General features: G+C 46.8%; 1 protein-coding gene across 1 annotated transcript in view; it reads left to right on the forward strand.

Annotated features, from left to right (window-relative positions):
* LOC142572635 (uncharacterized) overlaps positions 1–19,573 on the forward strand; it is a 70,974-nt gene extending 51,401 nt beyond the window's left edge. Inside the window, exons 2-5 of the mRNA XM_075681887.1 lie at positions 5,356–5,415; positions 14,977–15,306; positions 17,031–17,192; positions 17,958–19,573. Of these exons, the coding sequence (XP_075538002.1) occupies positions 5,356–5,415; positions 14,977–15,306; positions 17,031–17,192; positions 17,958–18,320 (915 nt within the window). The 3' untranslated portion in view covers positions 18,321–19,573. The remainder of the gene's footprint in view (positions 1–5,355; positions 5,416–14,976; positions 15,307–17,030; positions 17,193–17,957) is intronic.
* Positions 19,574–22,964: the final 3,391 nt, after the last annotated feature.

Below are 22,964 nucleotides of genomic sequence, written 5' to 3' on the forward strand. Positions count from 1 at the left end.
AACAAAAATATGGAATTGTCAGCTCCCTAAACTTTGTAGCTTGACTCGGACTGACAATTACTTCTCGTAGACAGTTATAGTCTTCAATAAAGTTAGGGTGAAATGATTATAGTTAAACGCGTAGCTTTTACCATAAAGACGTCGAAAGCTCATTGATTTGAAGATGTGACGAAATGTGCGTCTGGCTGGAAATAGTTGGGAGTAATGAAGGTGAGGCAGTATGGTTGCAGTATTTCAGATACAGTTTACATGCGGAAGGAATAGAGTTAGGTTTACAATCAAAGATTGGCTGCCGCGTGTGTGAAAACCGTGGGGACAAGTCGTCAACTACGTAACACGAAGAGGGGCTTTGTACATCATTGTGAAGGAGACAAGTGCGATCGCAAAGACAAGTTTAGGTGTGACAAACGTCATGCTTTCTTAATTTTGTCACTTACACATGTGCCTCGACGACTCGGTTGTGGCTGATAAAAGTGGTAGAGTAAATCCATGGCGGCGGACACGAAAAATGTTTCACCCAAGACGGTCGAGAGGAGTAGCGTATGGAATTCTGGGCCAATGACAAAGTCGAGTCACACGAGGAGATGCCAAATCTGTACGTTGGACGTATATAGACACCTTGTGGTTTGACATAGAATAACAGAGATGTGGCGCGAGACGGTCGCGTCCGATCAGAACGTGTCACCATTCTTTGCTTCAGCGGTCAACGCGGGACACAGCCAAAGCAACGCCTTTACCGAGCGCTGGAGGTGTTTTGTTGGACGTCGTAGCCCCTGAGAATGTGTCTTCGCATATACATTGCAAGGGCACCGACGCGGGAGTTGCTACCGCGCGACCACTCGTTTATGTACTTGTTTGCGCTTCTGTCACGTCGCCTATACACGGCCGTTCCCCGATGCGGAGGCTGAAGCAGACTGCTCAGCCTTTAAGCGAGCAGGATTGTGTGCCCGAGTGCGCTTGTGTCCAGCTGTACAGTGCATGCACGCCTGTATGTCAACGCGAGTGACAGTAGCCCACGCGGCTTGTCGTTCACTCGCCCGTTCTGACGGGCGCGTCCTACGCGGCGCTGCTTGGACAGACGGAACCTGTGTGACAGCTCGTGCGATAGAGCGTCGTTGATGCGACAACGTGACGGTGACAACCTACGCCCTGCAAAGCAGGTTTAACGTTTGCAGACAAGCCGGTAGCAATCCGCTCTTGACTTCCAAGCAAGATTGATGTTGTTTCGAGGGCAGACGTCACTTTCGTAGCGGGATTCTTGTTCCATGCTGTATTAGCTGAGCAGCTGAACCTCTAAGCTGGGTGCCTCAGTGAGTGAAAGAAGGTCAGCGTGAGCTCATGTGCTTAAATTTATTCTTAAATATTTTAGGGCTTGATATGAAATTTACAAACTCTGGTGAAGCTTAGCGGGAGCATGTTTTCACAAAGGTTTGCGTTAACTGAGATCGTTATTTACGTGTGTTCTCGCCCCACCATCTAGCCTCTCTTCCTCCAGAGAGACCACGTGCCTCGTTCTATACTGAAAGGTATCCGCACGTCGTGAGGCCAGAATGCCTTGCTTTACATCTGCCGCGAGACCTTCGACTCCCCCTTGGTGCCTCAGTCAGCCAAAGTTCAACCTGACAATACCTGGCGTCCGGAAAGATAAAGATATGACGCCGCTGGCTCTTAAACAGCTTACTTTACTCATGTTATATGAAAAGTGCGGGAATCACACACATATACACCGAAGACTTCGTCCTGCCGAACAGCTCTACCCCATCTGTCGTCATTGGAGCAAAGGCCACGGCTGTCGAGTTGAAAACGTCTCACTTGACAACGTGGACGGCAGCAGAACTCGCAGCACTTCTAGTCGTACCACACTTTCTTAATAACGAACGAACACACAAGTGGTCCATTTACCGCGACTGCGGTGTTCACAGTCAGTCTTAAGACGTGGTTGGCATGGACAGTTGGTGTTCGAAATTACAGAGGCCATGCGTCATTGGACTGAGAAAGCACATGAAATAATTTTTTCTGTGGCTACGAAGTCACTGTGGTATTATCGACGATGAATGTGCCGTGCCAATAAAACTTCTCGTTTCGCTCATGTAGAATACCACGGCCTATGAATCTGGCTGTCTAGGACAGATTCTGCAAGGATGATCCGCCTACTTGCACGTCAGTGGTTAACATTCCTGCCTTCTCTCTTCATTTTCTCCTCCTTCTCAACCACAACACCAGAATGGAAGGAACCACATTTTATGCACGTTCATGTATACAGGGGCCATATAACATAAAACTATTCCAATATCTTTTTATTCCAATCTCCTGACGTCAAATTTCCGTAACCGCCGACGCAAGCATCGGGTGGTGTCCCGTAGCGTTGACTGAACAGCCCAATCAAACGCTCTCCTCGTTTATAGGAGGTCGCTTTTGTTTGCTTTCAAAACGAATAACATTGCCTACAATGAGTGGTTCTTCTTATCTAATTGGCTGACAACAGGCGAGGAAAGCACTCAACTGGAGGGGGTTTCGCTAGGGCCTAGTCAGCGCACTGAAAATAGATAACCGGATCAAGAGGGAGGTGCCGGCGTCTGCAATTGGTCCGCCTTTCCTTCTTAGCTTGCGGTGGCTGGTCAAAAATCGCGGCGGCATGCAACGGAAGGTCGATAATGCGCCAAAACGTATCCTGTGAGCAAAGAAGAGTTGGCAGAGCAATGTCGTATACGTGCCGAAAGGGCTCGATAACGTTATACGGCAACGCAAAAAAGTTTTGTTATTCGCAAATAAATCCGTGCTCCCCCGCAGCTCCGAGTAGTTGGGGGCACAGTGATCGGCCGACAGCCATCTTCTATTCCTTTTGCAATGGGGCAGTCTCCGGCTCTTGAAAATTTAAGTTTTGTTCGGCATATTAATGCACCTTTAACGCGGTCACGTCACTTTGGTGCGGTGAGTTTTCGCGGTTTTGTGACGTCGCGTGACATACAAGAGAAGGGGGCGCAGCCCGTAAACGTTTGACCAATAGCAATTGGTCAAACGACGCCTTTATCGCTAATGGCGAAAGGGCGACGAATAAAAAATTATTATTTTTCTTTCGTTTGGTCTAATTTCTAATGTACTGAGCTTTAGCATACTTCGAGCCCTGAGTTTTGCTACCTCAACACGTCTAGTCAAGTACTTTGCACCCAATCCCGAATATCCCACATAAAGCGACTAGTGTCTGGACGTTGCGTGTATATCGGCAACCTCTTGGATGAGACAAGGATCAATCTCATTGAATGACGTAAAGCCGGCCCCCATAGATCAAGTCACGAAAGGCCAGGGTACGGTGCATACGCGTGCGTGCCGCTGCGTTTCAGAGAATATGCGGCCTATAGAAGAACAAATCCGTCTGCTCGTTCAAGCCGTTACCTTCAAAAGTGGAGGGCGTACGCGGCGGGCAGTGACAATAGACTATACGGGGTTAGGAAAGCATTGCGTTCATCAAAGCTTGGGCGTCGTGCCCTCGGACGCGATCTCGTGATCGAAGGCCCTTCGATTGTGAGCAATTGTTATCCTCGTTCTCTTTCTGTCCGTCTATACTTCGCTCTCAACTGCTCCTTTTGTTGTCGCCTTATTTTGGAGCCTATTTTATTGTCCGTGTCCGTAATGTTTCACGTTCCCGTTCCTTATACCTGCTACGCTTTAACAAATGGACTCGCGGTTCGAAGAAACTTTACTATATGGATTTCAGCGAGTGAATTACAAAACATCCTTGTGTAGTGAATGTAGCGGTCTGAATTAGGTCGACAATATAGTTGAGGACCTAAGGTAATTGAATAATTCGGCGCTAGGAAATAAGGCGCAGAAGAGGGACCTGTGCACACTGCCATTGCCCACTGCATAATGCACGTCGCATTGGGTTCGACTCTTTATTTACTGCAAGAAAAAAACCTTGCAGAAAAAAATCAATAAAATCAGTCAGGAGCTGCGTAAAAAAATGAAATAAATACGTGTATAACTAATAAGACATTGAAACGAAAAGAAAGGAAATACTGATTTTAGAATGTAAGATATGTATAATCAGAATCAGAATCAGAATCAGTTTTATTCATGACAAAAAGGGGGATAATTACAGCATAAGTATATACAGAAGGAGGTCCTGTAGTTAGAAACTGAAATGGGACCTCCTGTGCATGATGACTAGAATTAATAATACAAACAACAATGGCAACATGTAAAATTTATGATAATAAAGGTTTTAGGAGACAAGGCATAAATGAAGAGAAAAGCAGCAGATGAATGTATTAAAAAATAACAAGGCTTCGGATTAGTCAACAAAAGGTGAAACTACAATAATAGGTTAAGAAGAAAAAAACGTAAAAGAAAAAAACGAGGGAGACAAATATGGAAACAAAGTGAAACTTAATAATACAACTCATACTACACTCAAACTGGAAAGTCGGAGGAAGCTAAAAGAAAATGCTTAAGTTATGTACGAAATCTGTGCGCTTTGAACAATTTTAAAGGGAATGGTAATGTGCTTCACAGAGATAAAGCTCAAAAGTTTAATGACTGCTTACCATAGTTGGTGCGAACTAAGGGTAAAATGAAGTAAAATGAAGAAAGTAAAATGAAGAAAAATGATATTGCCCTTTAGGACTCGGAATTGTCGCACATACACGACGTAACTCTCACAGGGCACGAAAACTCGTCACAAGAACGTACGTGGAAGCCTTCCGGCATTATGTGGAGAAACCACAGGAAAAATGACTTCCGTATAACAGAAGCTTTCTAAAGCGTCTTTAAACATCTCAGCGCGGATGGCTTCAAGGTGTAGTTAATGAATGTACTGGCTGAGAGTCGCAAGTGTTTATAGTGTATTCTCATAGGGAAGACGTTCGCAAGGTAAGCATAGGTAAAGTTAATAGGGATGTTCAGGTGGGAGGTCACTTCCTGTAAGTTATGGAATTTGTGAAAAAAAAAGAAAGAAGAGAAAGGCAGGCATAGAGAAAGGAAAGGCCGTGAAGTCAACGAGGTTGCCCTTGTCGAGGTTGTCGAGGTTAACGAGGTATAAACCGGTGATGCGATGCGACCGTACGAACCCATTCGTAGTGTCGATCCCAGACGCGCTTTTTACGTGCGAAGCGGCTTGACAAGGCGACACCGTACGTGCTTCCGTCGTGTACGGCTGGACTTCATCCATTAGTATTACTCTTGTGATTACTGCTTTTTTTCTGCGACTGATGAGGATAAGTTTTGCATGATCATGAATTACATTTGTGGCTGATGATGATTTGAGAAGGGCTCGTTAGCCTCTGTAGATCCGTGGTTTCAACAAATGTTGATGTGTTCCCTGTTTTAACCTTTCTTTCCTGTTCTCTCGTTCTGCAGGTGGCTCTTCTGGCGTGCGCACTGGCTGCCTCAGCCAGAGCCGGCTACGATGAACAAGAGGTGAGAATTTGCTCTGTCATGTTTTTTTCTTTTTTCCTTTTCTTTTTTTTTTTTTTTGCTTCTTGATGCGGACTAGGCAAATCTTTCCTTAGTGACTAGGCAAATATTTCTATGCAGGTGTGCGAAGGCACTTTTTAGAACATGAGTCGCGTCTTCAATATAATAGCTTTCCTATATATATATATATAAAAGAAGAAAGCGGGAACACTGGAAGGTGAGAATTTCGTCAGTTTTCAGTGGAGGTACAAGTACCAGAAGACATTGCGATTTGAAAGGAGCAACAAGAGAACGCTGTGAATGGCAGGAAACATTTGCACGTTTTGCTATTGAAATGATTATATTCGGTAGCGCCTGTCAAGTTGCTCAGAAGACATGGTAGGAACTACAAAACGGGTATAAAAGAAGGTTTAAACTTGTTTCGGTTAATGATCCGCGTACTCAACGTTCATTAGGCCTTGAATATATAAGTAACGTATAGCGAATTACGTCATGACAACACTTTATTGAAAGAATTGCTCACCGCTACGATAAGTCGTTACAAAGCCCAGTCATACTTGAAAGGTAACGTCAAAGTAATGTCATTTTCGAATAAGTGATACTTAAAGCGACTTTATTTATATACTGTACTCAATAGTGCTGCCGTCTTTCGAAAAACAATGTTCTTCTATATGGCTAAACAGTCTCGGAAAAAAAGAAGCACTAAGAAACAACACAAGTAAAATGAAATTGCACTTGTAGCAGCATAATATGTCACTGCACATGGTAAATGAGCATAAAAGAAAAAGCGGGGGGGGGGGGGGGGAGGTGCAGTGGAGAAGGAACATTGCGTAGAGTATGCACCGTCACAGCCTGTAATTTGGCAAAATCGCCTTAATAAATAAATAAATAAATAAATAAATAAATAAATAAATAAATAAATAAATAAATAAATAAATAAATAAATAAATAAGGAAACTCATACCTGATAGTGTGTCACTAGTTTGGATGCAGAATGTGGCTCTGGTTTTCATTCATGTCGCTCCTGCGCTCCTGTCGCGGCATGGTCAAACTAACAATGATTTCACAACCTGTCTGATTCAAGATCAATAAACAATGCTCATCCGTCAAAGTAGAATTTAAGGGAGAAATGCAAAAAAAAAAAAGAAGGCAAGCGGAGAAACGAAAATTCGCAACCGAAGGAATGGGTTACAATGTCGCATATGTTACTACACACTCTTGTAGGAGTCCTCGCAGCGAGGCCTGACATCGCGTTTCACTCTTCTTTTTATTTTTCGACGCCACATCTCTGCTAGTGTTAATAATGCACCTACTCAACGCCAATATCGTGCGCAATCAATCGCCGGCGCTCCGAATCATTCGAACGCCCACGCGCCCCGCATGTCTTTTAGTAGGTCGCTCCCGGTTTAGTGAACTTCGAGAACGGAATGACAAGGGCGATTATGACGGCTGTGACTTGGTTAGTGGTCATACCGTTAATCTCACTCCCCAGCGCTGACCTTGCACACCGTCCCATTTACGTCTCTGTGCGCACATTTCACAGGGTATCATTGGTCTCGGCCTTTATTTTTGCGCCTACAAATGTGCGAGCTTTTGACACATGTGTTTAACCTACGCGCACGGTCTCTTGAGCACCGCGGACACTCAAGTTTGCATACTCGCCTAACGAGCCTCGAACACAATGGTTGCCCTTTCGAGATTTAATTGTCGCTGATTAGGTCTCGCCGTGTGGACACCCCACTGGGTGGGTGTCCCTTTTCCTGCGGGCTTGCAGCGTGTGTGCCGGCGGCGTGTTCTTGAAACACAGAAAGACCTTGCCGCGAGCATATCGGCTGGGTCATCGCTACCAGTAAAACGCCTGTCCACTGAGCCGGCCGGGCCCGTTTCCGACGCTGATTGCATCGATTAATTCTCGTTCTGCGCACTCGAATCAGGCCAGTGAGTGGAAACAGTGCATACGAGTAATTGTTGGCCGATTCCAGGGTACGATTCTTTGCATGTTCTTTTTTTATTTTTATTTTTTTTCCCTTCAAGCAGGAAACGTAATGCAGCGACTATATCGGCAAAGGCGACGGTGAAGGCATTGCTTTGGACACTTTTTTATTATTATTAGTTAACGTAGACATGCGAGCCCACTTTCAGTGCCTGGAAACGCACTGCGGTCGACGCTTAAGCAGACCCAAGGAAACAGGGTCTGCAGAGAAATGCGCCTGTTCTTTTCATTTTTGAATACTCATAACAAACATAAGTCTTGAGTGTAGCTCAAGTTGCGTTCTCTGGAGTCTGTTCACTGCACCAACAGCACCTGTGATAGTCGCGTTCGAGTATCTACAATATGCTGGTTGATATGAACGCCGCTCCAGCGGGTCAGGTTGATAGAGCCTGACAGGATCGCGCGTATATAAATTCGTTCTTTGCAGACCAGCTGGTGGGCCGATTTCGAGCAGCAGCCGGCTTCGAGGCGATAACTGGCTTTGTTTCCTTCCGCAGGCGAGACAGCAGCTCCTACGAGCTGGGGGTCCTGTCCGTGGTTGCTGTTGCACCAAGTCGCTCTGAACTATACCGCGTTTAGATACAATTTGACTGGGCGGCTAGGCTTGACTTTGAGCGGGTAGGTCGTCTCGCTCGTTTAGGCAATTGCGAGAGGCAAATTTCAGTCGGGCAGTCAAGCTCGGTGAGGTCTTGTTAGGTTCATGTGAATGCCTCCACAGGCCAAGAGCAACGAATTTTTACTTCGAAATATATACGATCGAAGCATCCGTGGTCAAGCCACAGGGCTTGTAATTGCTGAATCTTTAACTAACTGTCTTTGACTGGCGTTTTAACAGACATCACAAATACCACACGCACATACATTTAGGTCTGGATGGTAACATAACCGGCACTAAAGGTCGAGAGACGAAATTAAGGAACAACGAAATGTTTGCAGTAAGGTTCTATCGCATTTCTCGAGAAGAATGGCTTCCCTTAAGAACAATTCCTGCCGGAAAGTAGGATACTATACGAAAGGTGGATTATTTCTTTTACTGCTTTGTTGTTTCAGACGCTAATCCTTGATCGCCAGCCGACTGCGTTCCTTTGTACCCGAGCTAATTGGTAGTTTCTATCTCTATAGCGCAAATTGCCTCTGCGTACGCTCATAAAGAAGCCCTGGAATCTGCCAGCTAGGTATCGCCCCGGCCGTGTCTCCTTTAGTGGTGCGTGAACGCCTCGGCGCTCACCGTACTTGGCATTGCAGTGCAGGGCCTCGCTTTCTTTCCCCGAGAAAAATTGAGCGACCTGCGCGTTTCGCAGGTATGCATTAGAAACGGCCGTTCGTTCCCGCAGGTCCACACATTCAGAGAACCACGCCCAACCGTTCCACCGCGCCGAACGACAAGTGGCGAGCGGAAAGCGTACCCTTTGGACACGGCCGGCGGCCGTACGCACTAATATATGAACCTCTGGCTCGAAGGTCTTTCTTCTGGACGCTGCACTCGTATCCGTATCGAGCGGCGTGTACGATTGAGAGTTCGTGGGGCCAGCCGCGTGTCCTGGCAGGCGTTTCTCGCTCGCTGCAGCTATGCTGCTCAGCCCTGCTAGCGCGCATAATTATTATCACGAACGCTATTTCCCACCCTTTGCGCCGGCGCTGACAATCTAATGAGTGCTGTGCACTCAGGTCTGTCTGTTAGCCCGTCGGCGAAAGGGTGAGAAGGCAAATGGGTGCCGAGTAGACAGACGGTCACACACAGTCGGCGACCGCCACCACCGCCATGCTGTGACGTGCGCTCGCGAGAAATGGAACGCTGCGCGCGGGGCAGCTGAACTGTCAAGGTCGAGTGCGAGGACAAGTGACAAAACTGATGACAGAGAATAACGACACTGCTGGGAAACGAGCCAACTTGTTAGACGATGCCCGTAGCGATCAATTCATTCATTTTGGCTCGCTGTATACCTTACTGTTCAATCTGTAGTTCACCTTGCGCGGTGGTTCACACGGTGACTACAACGTTCTGGTGCTGCTCACGAGGTTCGGTATCCGAACGCGGTGGTCGCATTCCGACAGAGCGTTAACGCTCGTGTACCGTGCTTTGGGTGCAGGCCAAAGAACTCCACGTGTTAAAATTAATCCGGGGCGGCCCTCCGTTACGGGTTCTCCCACCCTCCTAACTCTCTGTGCAGTTACGAGACAGTTTAATTATTCTGTGCTCTTTGGCACACAGGGAATTACGCCGGAGAATAGGCATTGGGACGCGAATCCGACAAAAAATAAAAATAAGTAACAGAGAGAGAGAGAGGGAGAGAGAGAAGTAATAACTACCGTGTGAAGTCCATGCCGCTGAAATAAAGACAGATAGAGCAATGTGCCCCGAGCGGCGTTTGTCCTTAAACCTGGCGACGCGGCGCATAACCATGTGATCTCATACCTGAGTCGCCGCTACTCGGACGGAACAAATGCCGGCAAATTAAGCAAGCCTAAATCCTCCTGTACTCAACATCGTGCTCCTTTACCGCTGTTTGAACAGAACGTATGCGAAAACATCCACCATTGGATCACAAGGTGTCTTTAGACGCTGACCCTGCGAAGTAGCTCGATGACTATAAATAACGTTACGCAGCTGAGGCTGAGATCGGCACCTCGATCCCTGCCATGGCGGCAACATTCCGATGTGGGCGGAATGCAAATGCATTCACGTACCATATTTCGGTCCACCTTACAAAGCCAAAGGTGGTCAAAGTCAACCTGGAACAACCCAATGGGCTATTTCGCGGACGTTAAACCTCACAATATATTAATTTCTTTATGTTTCATTACACGTGCATGTCATTGTGACGGTGAATAGACAAGTCAAGGCAATTTTTGCGCAGTATTTATTTTGTAGCTTTCTATTGTAGTATAATAGAAAGTACAGGGCCGAATCAAAACATAAAGAAAAATATATTTGGGCACCGGTGAATTTAGAATAAAAGAATACAAAAAGAAAAGGGGTTAAAATTATGAAGCGAGCAAACCAAATCAAATCATAAGGTTTATGTTTAAACGTATATAAGGTAAAGTGAACACGCGGAACTAGGAGCAATAAAAATAACTACAATAATGCACTTCAGCATTACCATAACACTGAAGCCAAAGTTGTTACAGTCACCGCTTCAATGTCCCCGGGCATAAAAGCAGTCGCCGCATCAGTCTGTACACACTTGCATGAAAAGGGGAATCAAAGAAAACATTTCGCACAGCAGAGATCGACCTTCAACGATGTGTATTTTCTTTTCAGTCACTGGTTCGTATTGATTTATGTCCCGGAGGCAATGGCTGACGAGTATTTTAAATACCATGCCATTGTGGGAATTAGGTCTCGCAAAAAACAAGTTATTTGCGTGAGATTACCATATATGGCGTCACCTTCGGCGCAACTATACCTTTGCCAACACTTGCATTTCGCGCTTGCGCTGCACGCGTGGATGTCAGCATTCCGCGCTATACATCTTCGCAAGTTACGATCTTATCTCTTGACGGCCATATAACGTTAAGCACATAACCCGATCGCTAGTTGCTCTTCCATTATACATTCAACAGCAGTAAGAACGACACTGCGAGCGCTTTCAAAGTGCACGTGGTCGGATACGTTGCAGCATTAGAAGCCGCGCGAAAAAATCAGTGACCTTCAGTCGCAAGGTAGGCTATCCTCTTACCTTTACGACTGTAGCGGAACCTCAACCCCAGCTGGAGATTTCAACGTACGCGTAGAGATACTTGAAGCCACGCTTTGCTGATGCCACAGCCTATACCTGTAGAGTAATGTAAAAAAAAAAAAAAAGACACGATGCATCTGGTTGAACGAATGCGCAGCTACGTTTATTGCATTGGAGCTTTGCTGTTATCATATCTTTACTTCGGAGGCCCAGCGTTATCGGTGTGAGAACACCAGTTTTCTTGTTGTCACTTCTGCCATCTGATAGTGGCGTGTGAGGTGTCTGCATGGCAGACGAGACTGGCTGCAGCTTCCATTAAAAAGCCTCTTCAGTTTACTCCAGCTGAAACGCAACTATCACGGTTAATCTCACGCGAAGGGAGGGAAAAGCAGAGAGAAAGAAAGAGGAGAGAAAAAACGCGCGCCTGTAGAATTAGTGTCTTTTTCACCTGCAGTCGCGAGGCGTAGGCCGCGAAAACGAGGAAAACCATCGCTCTGCACGTGTTGAAGCTGACCACGCGTACATGCATGCATGCTAAGCGCCTTCGGCAGAGATATAACACTTCATCGGCCACATTTCCCCGATAATTAAAAGGGTCAGTTCCGCGTGGTCTGCAGCGCGGCCCTCCGCACGCAGGATAGTCGTCGACTTACGGGATCGCCCGTACGTTGCCCGAACGCATATCAGATTTCTTGAACTCGTTTCGGGCGGAATATACAATGTCACCTCACAAGCAGCCGCCATTACGGCCCAGAATATGATTGCCAGACAACGCTCCCTGCCAGCCCGAACTCGCTTTATAAATCGGAGAAAGGTAACCGCGAGAGGCAAACACAAAAGGAAATAATAACCACTTCGTGTCGCGGATCTATCGATTCGAGGTCGCCATACACTGCATGCACGAATCTCTGTGCACAGTGTGCCGAGCGTGCGCACACATAATATGCGCGGCTCGTACAGCGTTGTAGCGTGCGTCGCAGTGATGTACACTTATACGCGGAGTTCGTGCGTGAGCGACGGTGCGCGGATTGTCTCGAGCGTCACGCCAAGGCAACGCTCCGCGCGCCTCCCCGTACAAAACGACACGCATCGAGTCCGCGGCGCTGCCCTATTGTTTATCGAGCATATATACCGGAGCCGACACGACGTCTTTCGGCGTCTGCATGCCTGACGCCGGCTCTCGGAATCGGCCGTGCGCTCTTGTATGTACGGCCCGTCGGACGATGCGGACTCCATTTTATTTGTTTGCGGCTCGGCGACGGCGCGGACAACTTGCGAGGACGCGTATGTCCCGCATCTGGCCGCCTTCTCTGGCGTGTTGACGCACGGTGCAGCTGCGCCGCGCGCGCGTCGAGATGGCCGGCTCTTCGTCGACGTACTTCAACTGTCCGCCGTTAGAAGTTTGGTCAGGTCTCCCCGCTGCTTGAATCAAACAATCCGCTTCTTAATGCCACCGATCGAGACTGCACGAGCCAATGCGAGAGGGCGGTCGGGACCGCCTGCATTTCGTAACACCGCGAGCACCGAGCGTTGCCAAAACGCAACATGGGAACGCCGGCCCTATACTTCAAGGTGAATCGCGTCGCTCGAGAAGTTGCGATCTCGGCAAACTACTGTAATCCGAAGAGCGCCTTTCTCTGTATCTCCTCCTTCTCTAATGACGCAATCGATATAGCCTTCGCTCGCGTAAGGGACGTGATATCGCGGCCTGCAACGAGGCGGGGACGTTGGATCATGCGCAGTGCCCTCATAGGTTCTGACAGACGCGAATATGAGTCGTTGCCGCAATGCCGTGAGGAGTCCCTCAAAACACGAAAGCGATTCCCACACAATGCTCGTTTTTCATACTATTAAAGCATGACTCACGTACGGCATAAACGCAGCCGCCTTGTATATAGAACTGAGAGCCTGCAGGTAAGTTAGTAAACGCAATTATATACAATATAGGCACCACACAACGACGTACGAGAATGTATGTCTTCATCATCTGTAAAGACCATTATACAAAGGGGCACTCGCTGGAAACCAAGACATTTAGTTTCATGTAAATTGAGTTTCATTTCTTCAGCGTGCAGTGGTGACACTTCCCAATCTTCAGCCAAACACAGACAAAAGGTTCCCACAGTGTAGAAATGGAATGAGACATCACGTTGATACTCTATCGACAGGTAAGCAATATGAGGGGGGGAGGGAGGCGATAGGGGGTTATAAGGACACATTTGTTTCACTTTGTTGAAGAATAAGATTTATTTTCCTTCAAGCGAACCCGTTATTAAGGGTTAAAGTGCGTAATTCAAAGCGTGAGAAGAGAGCCTGTCAGGCAAACCCAGCCTAACCTGTCAGTGTAATATATAATAGTAACTTTGATGACGCTAGTCGTGCTTCTTGAGCACCGGTTGCGAGTCTCCATGTGACAAGTGCACGCAAGTTTTCAGCGTTATAAGCTGGAAATTTTTTGATTTCGTATCTGCTATGCGAGTGAAAACTGCCTATTCCGGTGCTCAGTGTTATACATTAAGGGAGAAGGAATAACTACTTTCAGCAGACCAACACACATTCAAAAACCACATACTGAAATCTACGACAAATTAATTGGTAGTCAGAGTTTCGACTATAACCAATGAGCCGAATCGTGTATTCTTCAAGGCCAAGCACGCGTAAACATACAATGCCAGAGTTTTCTTCTATTCTTATCTAATAAAAAAAAGGCATAGTAGAGAACGCCAAACGTAGATGTATGGCTGACAGCTCCATTTGTGAGAAGCGTTGTGAAAGCCACAGAATATCCAATTCGTTACTGCCTCCGGCGGTGCGAAAAAAGATGGGCACTCTTTTCTGCCGTCGATAATCTGGAAAGCCACCCGCTTTGTGAATGCTATATATGAAGTTCTAGGTACCTAATCTGGACAGACATTTGCACGGCAGGCTCAAGGACGACACCTTTAGCTGAAGCATCGCTGCAACATCTTGCGTTGAAACTGCTTAGACATAAAATAAAAAATAATGAAAAGAAAGGAAAACATTTATTTAATTTCGTTAAAAGCTTCTTTTCGGGCAGTCAAATACTCGACGGAAAACGTGAAGGTGCATTAACAGCACAGCGGTGCTTGCCACACAATCAGAAAACGAAGCGGTTTATAGCGGCATTTACGAATGCGAAAATTGGCGCATCAATTCGCGCTTCTAAGTCATCGAATTCATATAAACTACGCTATTGCGTTGAGGAATGCGAATCCCATTGATTAGGCAGGAGACGGGAGTTCGAGACGGGTTAAGTCGTCTCACGTGGTGCGCACAAACGCTGTCGTATCGCATTCAGATACGAGTGCCGCTCTGTGCTCTTCTCCATTGACCACGGCGAACCAAAAATTCCGACAAATAGGCTACCGTTTGTTTCCGACGATGGGGGACGCGGCGCATGAAAACGCTGTCGCGTAGTAATTACCGTTATGCGATAAAGATTCCGACACGCTGCTGTCGCGTTTATGTCAACGCGGCTGTTACGATTTCCTAAATCAACCGGCCCCGCTGACCGCTTGTAGGCGTGTTGTGGGCGCATTTCTACGTGTGCGTTCGGCTACTGCTTTCTTGCTCTTCCTTCTGTCTTTTTATACCCTTAGGTTTTTTTGCCCTCAAAAATGTAGCAAAACGTTCCTGCCCCTGTTCAGCGGCCCACCCCAAATTTTCTTTCTTTCTTTCTTTCTTTCTTTCTTTCTTTCTTTCTTTCTTTCTTTCTTTCTTTCTCTCTCTCTTTCTTTCTTTCTTTCTTTCTTTCTGTCTGTCTGTCTGTCTGTCTGTCTGTCTGTCTGTCTGTCTGTCTGTCTGTCTGTCTGTCTGTCTGTGCACCTCACGGCTGACAGCGGCTGTCGCCCACCCTCCTTCGCGCAGGTCTACGCTCCTCAGCCGTACCAGTTCGGCTACGAGACGCAGGACGAGTACGGCAACCGCCAGTCGAGGCACGAGCAGGACGCCGGCAACGGCGTGAAGACCGGCATGTACGGGTTCCGCGACGCCGCCGGCCTGTTCCGGCAGGTGCAGTATGTGGCCGACCACCGGGGCTTCCGTGCCTGGGTCAAGACCAACGAGCCCGGCACGCAGGACTCGGCGCCCGCCTCGGTGCGCATCGAGTCGCAGCAGCCGCACGCCGCTCACGTCGCTAGCGCCGCCTCCGCAGCGCCGCACCACTACCGCCTGGTGGCGCCCAGGCCACAGCCACAGGTAGGGTCTGACGAGTGCGTCTCCTCGCGCAGTGCTACAGTACGGTGTCACATAGCCCTTCGGATAGATCGATAGCGTAGGTGTGCTGAACACTACTTTAGTTTTCTTGCCTATACCTCATTTCTGCTAATTTCACAGCCGATGTGAAAGAGAGAGAGAGAGAGAAACACTTTAACAGTAGCTAAGACACTGGCCTCAACCAATGCTTGTAACGACTGAATTTAGTTGTCACCAAGTGCCTGCCACTGATATCGAAATCATTGTAAAATCTCTGAAATTCGGGTGTTCGTTCTGCTGACAGAAGTCTTGTTGGACGTGTATGTATATATATATATATATATAGATATATATATATATATATATATATATATATATATATATATAGTGTTTTGCACAACAAGACTGAAAGTATACCTCCTATGACTCACGCGTTTTAGATTAATCACGAGCCTGTATCCAGTCCTGTTTCCAGCGCTCGTAACACTGATCAGTAGAGCCATCACGGACTGATCAGCCACGTGCATGGTGCGTAGAGCAAGCTGAAAAAAAAAAGTTCATATTTGAGCATCTAGATAAACATAAATGGGCCTCAAGTACTTGTTTCAGTACACTGGAACTATGGAATGGCAGAACAAAAGTCACTGCAGCAAAACTATGCACGTAAGCCAAAATCACATGGTGCTTTGAAATGGAAGACAAAATAAGCAGTCTGCAAGTTATGGTTAACTTGATTCAATCAATTGATTTATGAAGGGTCATCGAGCTCCAGACATTTTTCTTTCCAAATGTGATGAATGGGATCTTTAAGGCAGCGGTTTAGAATGAGCGAGTTGATTCAGCTTGCATTTTATTAGGAACTGTAATCAATGACAGGAAAAGTAAGCCGGCATTCCGTTTATTGACCTTTGGGCATCACCCGAACCGTTGGTGTAGTTTGCAAGTGTAAAATTGGTTGCCAGAACGTGCTCGAAGTGTCAGTAGCGCCAGAGTCCAATGGAAGGACTCTGGTAGCGCATAGCATCTATAATTGCTGGGTTTAGTACCATATTGCTTTAGGTAGTGAGTTTTGCTTGTGGGAAATTTGGAATTCTCACTTTGTTACAACTTAAACGCTGTGTGGAACAGGTTTCGCACAAAACGACTGTTGTTACTTCGTTATCTAATGATTTTGTCATTAGTTTATGATAAACTCGCATCGACACTCAGCTAGCCAATTTCGCTATGCGTTAACGGGCGAACACGCCACAGGTGAAAGCAACGACGAAAGTCGCCGAATGTTGTAAGCTTGGCTGCGCTGAAACATCGCAAAAAATAATTAAAAGGGGGAGGAACTGTATCAACACATACATTTAAACTTTAACACTCCTCAACAACTTTTCGTCCGGAGTAGAGGAGAGGGGGAAGAGAGAGATAAGTTGGGAGGCCAGCTGGTTACCCTGTGCAGGAGTAACATAGAAGATGGAAACAAACGTGACAGCAAGACAGGAAAGCACAGATAAATCAAGAAAGCGAAGAAAAAAAGAACGAAACTGCACCGAAGTGCGGTGTAGCGCGCACAACTCTCGACAACTAAGTTACGAAAGCGAACAATGTAGGGCAGTCGTGAACAATCAGAAATTCCACCCGTGAGTCATCGAGAGGAACTAGCGATGTGGAGGCAGTTATTGGCGCTACACGCAAGTAACATGAGCCATGTTGATTGTGTTCTCGATCGCTGGTCGCAGGTGCACCACCTAGACACCGTCGCGGCGACGCCTGCGTTCGTGGCTGCTGCACCGGCGTTCGCGGCTACGCCCCTGAGGAAGGTTCCCGTACACCACTCTCTCTACCCAATCGGCGAGATATCGGCGAGACATGGCCCCATTCAGCAGGCGTACTCCCAGCAGGTATGTATAGCGTCCCTATATGCATGCTGGAGAACAGTAATGAAAAAAAAATTGATCTTAGGGACACGTTGCTCCGAATTTGAGGTTGAAGCATTATTTTGGCTGAAGGTGGATTTCGCCTTGCACGTGCTGCCGGTAAGTGCCCCGCCCGAGCGAGTTGGCTTATCGGTTGCGTGATTGGCTGGGTAGACCGGCATTGAAATACCCGCGTTAGTACTAATAACCGGTTCCGATTTTCAATATTCCTCAGTGCAAAACACAGAAATTGTGTTGGGCGCGTTGGCGGAAGCGTTGCAGACTATGCTAAGAAGGCGAACCACTTTAGAGCACTTTAAAGGTTGCAGCGGGGCTACGCCTGGGAAGTTGTCCTGGCCGGCTTCGGTGAAACAACAAAGCCCCTGTGACTTTCGGCTCAATGTAAATGTCGCCACCGCGACCTCGAATTGATACCAGGACTTCGTTCTTGCTGCGCTGAAGAGCATTTCATATTCAGAGAGACTACAGTGTTGTTCTTTCTTAATTTGTGTTCTTCATTCTGCTGTGTTCTTAATTTAATTTACGGGTTTACTTAAAATTCTGCACCTGTTTCCGCCAGAGGTTGGGTATTTTTAGATGCGCAATAAACGGCATATTCTCGTTGGTTGGGGGCCGGCGAATATATTAGGTAATTCGCTGACAATACGGGACTAACTATTGATCCGCATCGCCGAACCGATGTCAAAGATGAAAAAGCGAGCTTTCGACCCATCACGCTCCATTTCACAGGTTCCAGTGGTTCGCAAGCCATCGTTCCGTCGCCTGGCTGCGAGACCCGCCGCTGTCGTGCCCGTTCTGACTCCTGTGGTGGCCTCCCAGGGAGCATCGCCGATCGCTGTTAACTACGGAGGCAACCGCGGCACCGTCGCAAGGAGTGTGAGCGGAGGCAGCGGAGGCAGTGGAGCCGGCGGAGCCACCGGAGGTTCCTCGCGCACCGTCAAGAAGGTGCGTCGCCGCAAGCCCGCCGAGTTCTTCAAGAAGTCCATCATCAACAAGCAGCGCCCCAAGCCGCAAGGTCTTCGCGTACGCGTCGTTCAGGCCACCAAGGACGGACGCTTTAGAACCGTCGAGGTGCCCGTCTACAAGGACTAAGCGCGTTGACCCTCCTAACTTATTGTCCCGTCCACTTTAAAGGCCACCGATATTGATGTGAACTGTGAGGTCCCCGCAGTCCGCTTGCGCTGGCTGACCCACTTATGCGTGTGGAGGCAGCTCAGCAGCAACATGGCTGACGTCACGCCCGTCATGCTTTAACAGTTATGCAGGCAGGCTCAGCTATTGGAGGAAGAGAGGACAACGAAAATGAGGGGGCTTGACATCTGCCAAGCACCCTTGCGTGTCACTGAACGTCCTGTTGAGATTTCGGGGCAGTGAACGTGTCGATTTAGCCTACGTTCGCACCCTCGTTCCAACGTAGGTTTAATCAGCACGTGTACAGTTCGAAAGCTCCCGCACGCGTTCCTGGTATCATGCTCTGCGTCACGCAAGGCTCTTGCCGAAAACAACGTTACGGCAGCCGTCCACGCACGCTGGGCCAGCTGTTACGTCTGCGCAGAGCAATGAAATACGTAAAATCGGTGATGGTACTGAGCAGCGTATGCCAAATCAGGATGTTTATTGTGCTTCGTTTGGATTTTAGAAGCGCTTTCTTCGGAGTGGCGACTGTGCCTTTGGGCCTTCGCTGACTGCCTGAAGGAAGATTGTCGTTTTTGTGCCTGGGCAAGCGTTAACTGCTGCCTTCAGCAATTTTTTCGAGCTAGCAGCCCTCACTCCAGGCGTTCATAACCGCCCCGTAGGCGCCGCGTGCCGTGTTCGGTAGGGAAGGTAGTACAGTGAATTGAGTAAGTTTTGGTTGTAGAGGCGCATTTTCGCGCAAAGTTTACATGACGCCAATTGAACGAAGAGTGGTGACGAATGCTTATTCAGTGACATGCTCATAAAAATGCTGCCCAAGCAACCAGACCGAACATCCAGAAGCACTGCCATGAATTTCTGGAGTGCAACAAAAGTGCAGTAGGAAGTTCACGACAGTTCTTGAGCAATGACAGCTGAAGTCACAGCAATAGCGAGGTAACTTAAAGAACACCAGCGCCTTAAGGAATTTGGGGGGCTTGAAAACCCATATTGTTATGATAAATTTCCCGAAATGTTATCGCACCTTGGTGTGTGCACATGAGATTTTTCCTTTTCTTGGAGAGCCTACATTACCCTGAAAACTGGGACAAAACGGGTACGAGGGAGACACGGGTATGACGGAAGCAAAGTACTACCGTAGTCCAGACATTTCCACACTGAACCATGGCGGTATACCATGGTTTAGAAGTTCAATTCTGGAATAAAATCTAGTTCACGGCTGTATACCATGGTTTTGAAGTTCAATTGTGGAAGAAAATCTAGTTCACTTGTTGTGCAGACACTTTATCGGTATTTGTTTTATAACGAGTTTACAAAAATAGGCTATTTACTAAACGCTATAGTTGTGACTTCGGTAATAGGAGAAGTTCTTGTTTTTTGGGTTGTTCGTCGGTAAGATATGCGTTATATTTCACGTTATGTCGCAGCCTGTTGGTTGTACAGAGGTAGTTCTGGAGTGTTTTCGTCAGTATGTGCAATCGTGTCGCTCTTCGCTATTCCACAAAAATTACCTGTGAGAACGTGTTCGCTTTCCTACTGAACTGCCTGAGCCTTGACTGCCACGCTTTGACAAGCTTCTTTGGCGCACGCATGTACAAAGAATGCCACTCGAAGGCTGATTATGTATGTCGAAACGACCACGTTGTGTGTGCATTGTTTCATATGAAACCTCTACGTCACAATTTTGTATGCATGTTTCTTGTTTCTTTCTTTCAAGGCAAAGCCTAGTTAACTTGTGTTGCCGTAACCATGATGGCTGCAGGATTACACAGTGTTAAAAAAAAGCGTCTGACCCTGTCCACAATCATTTTAGGACGGGACGAAGTTGACAGGAAAAGTGGCTTTGGGGACACAAATAGTCTGTTAGAAAATTATGTGCCATCAACATAAATTCGAACGCCAACGATTTGAAAGCCACTCGCAGCTTTGTTGTGCCCGTGTCCATCTATCTCTTTAAGATAGACCTAATTTGGGCTTCAAAGCGTAAATTTTAGAATAAAGAAAGTTTAGAACCCTGCTATGGAGCCACTATGGATTCCCCTTCCATGTAATCACGCGTAATAGTTTTTTCTGATTACTTCTTTCATGTTCGCATTTCAATTTGTGCTGATGGTGCATATGCGCAAGCAGTCCGGTCTGCAGAAACATTGACGCGTCAGAAAAGAATTTCGATACATCAATACTGTTGATTTCTGACTATTGGGCAACGATTTCAAACATTATCTACAGATAAATTTTGTGCATGAATGCTTCTCTACTAACCACAGAATGTGTGCCTATTGCTGTTGTATTCTACTTATTTCAGAATACGCGTTCCTTTTTTTTTTCTGCTGATCTTTAATTTCGCATTGCTTATTATCATTGGCATGGGCTTTCTTCGCAGTATTCAGCTTCGTCCGTGATTTATTACCGTACAACCTGTCTTTCCTCTGTTTTGTAGAAGTTGTTTCATATTTATAAACAGCGTGGATGCGTATCTACATTATTCATTGAGTTTGTCTGTGGGCAGTGTCCTGCCATGCCGGGCGCTGCTGTGTGACCTATATCTCGTTTGTAAGTTCTCTTTGTTTTCGTTGTGTTGTGTCGGGCTTCACGGCCCTGTAAGAGCGCGGTGCTCATTGTGTGATGTAGCAAAACCGCATCCAGTTTCTGTTTATCATCGCAAGTCGCCCAAATGGGTCGCACGGATTTACTCAACACTTCTTTGTACCCATAAGTGAACCGCGAACTGCTCTCATGGTGTTCATTGATGGTATTTGTATGTCTGAATGTTTTTAACACCGCAGGCACACGGCCAGATTTTAAGAGTACAATGAATACCGTATCCCTGTACTAACTACGCCTATTTATTGTTTTTTTTTTACTATGAACCTGAAATCTGCTTTTCTCAGTTCTACTTCAATGTACAACGAATTGCAACAGACGATTACGTTTCCAGACTTGCGTAAGTACCGAGATTCATTCGCTCGCTTAGCTCCCTGGTGTGCGTTGGCTGCGCGTAGAATGACGTCATTATGTTTATACGACACTCCACAACAGCAGGTTTGTGGTTAGCCTGATTCATTTTGGCAGGAAAGAGCGATAATCCCAGCTTCGACGCCCGTGAGACGTTGAGGAAGCTGGAATTTGCGATTATTGAGACCAAAATAGCAGACTGTGGCACTCGCCTTCTTCGCGGCCTTGACGCGAGAGAGCGCCAGAGAATTGAGTGAGCGAATAACCGAAAAATACTTTTTAAGTCTAATGTCGCTTAACTTCTCACTTCACGGATAGCGTGATATTTCCACTCCTGTGAGTCGGTCACACGTGGCAGACATATTGTTGAGCGACACTCTTGTTTTATTCCTACGGAAACTTTATCTGTCGCGCTACTCTTCTGTTTTGTGACGACTTACAGTTACTCGCTGTTTTTCAAGTTGCACTGCCTCACTTGATGCGTAATTCAATAGGAGTTATATTTTTGTTTTTTAATTTGCACGCGAGATGCCGCTGCTGGAGCTCATTCCAACGTTTATAATAAAGCGCTTGTTTTGTATATGCTGTGAGAACGTGTTTCTTGTCGCATTCTTTTCTTTCCTTTCTTTTCGTCGAAAGCCCTTCAGGGTAAGTAGAATTACATGTTCATTTGGATTGACGTGTGGCAAATTTACAAAATGAGTGCAAAACACGCCGTTTTCTCTGCTTGTCCTCGGTGGAGTGGTTCGATCGTTAAATGCGTTGAGCTAATAATAAGATAGGATGTGACAGGAATATCATATAAACTTATTCGGTGCTCCACTTCGGTTGCGCTTGATAGCATAAGGTCAGACAGCTTGGGGCTGTGACATGGTGGCAGGCAGGCTGAGAGCCCGTATATTAAAAGACAGTGGTGTATGCATTGATCTGTCGAACCACTAGCACAGCGTGATTGATTCCAACTCCCAGTCATTTCATTAACCAGCAGGCAGTCGGATGGTCTTGCCAAAAATGTTTTCGTAGGAGGCAGGAGGCGAGGTCTCTCTCTCTTACTCTCTCTCCTTTCTATTGCGACCAAGACTTCGCTGAAGGCGTAACGTATGGTGTGCATTGTATGTATGCTGTAAAATCAGTGTTGTGTGTGAAATCAAGGAGCGTTCTGTGATATTTGTTGTGCACCCTGCTATCATAGCTGGTTGTGGCACCGTATAGCGCATAATCCAGTTTGCACTATAGCAGACGGGAGCATTCCGCCCAGAAGCCTTGACAAGACCATACTGGGTATCCGCTTCAGTCAGTAAAAACGTATGGGCACTTTTCGGGATTAGGGATCAGAGGTCACGGGAGAAGCGCTAAATATTATTAACGCCAGTCAGATATCGCGAAACCCGACAGTTCGTATGTGTAATGCCAAGCTCGCACAGTAGCAACCGAAGGATGTCTGTTTGACCTAAACGTATCTCTCTCTTTCTCTCACTGCCGTTTTGCACTAAAGACTCCGTCACTTGAAAATATGTAAAAGGGAAAAAATAAGAAAGAAACAAAGTAAAAATGTAGGATGGTGTTGGGAGCGCCATAGTAACGCCACGACTCCGAGCTTTCATGGATCAGAGGTGCGGAAAGCTTGCATGATTGATGGAACCTCTA

The sequence above is a fragment of the Dermacentor variabilis genome, chromosome 2 (genome assembly GCF_050947875.1).
Source record: "Dermacentor variabilis isolate Ectoservices chromosome 2, ASM5094787v1, whole genome shotgun sequence".
In the NCBI taxonomy this organism is placed as follows: Eukaryota; Metazoa; Arthropoda; class Arachnida; order Ixodida; family Ixodidae; genus Dermacentor; species Dermacentor variabilis.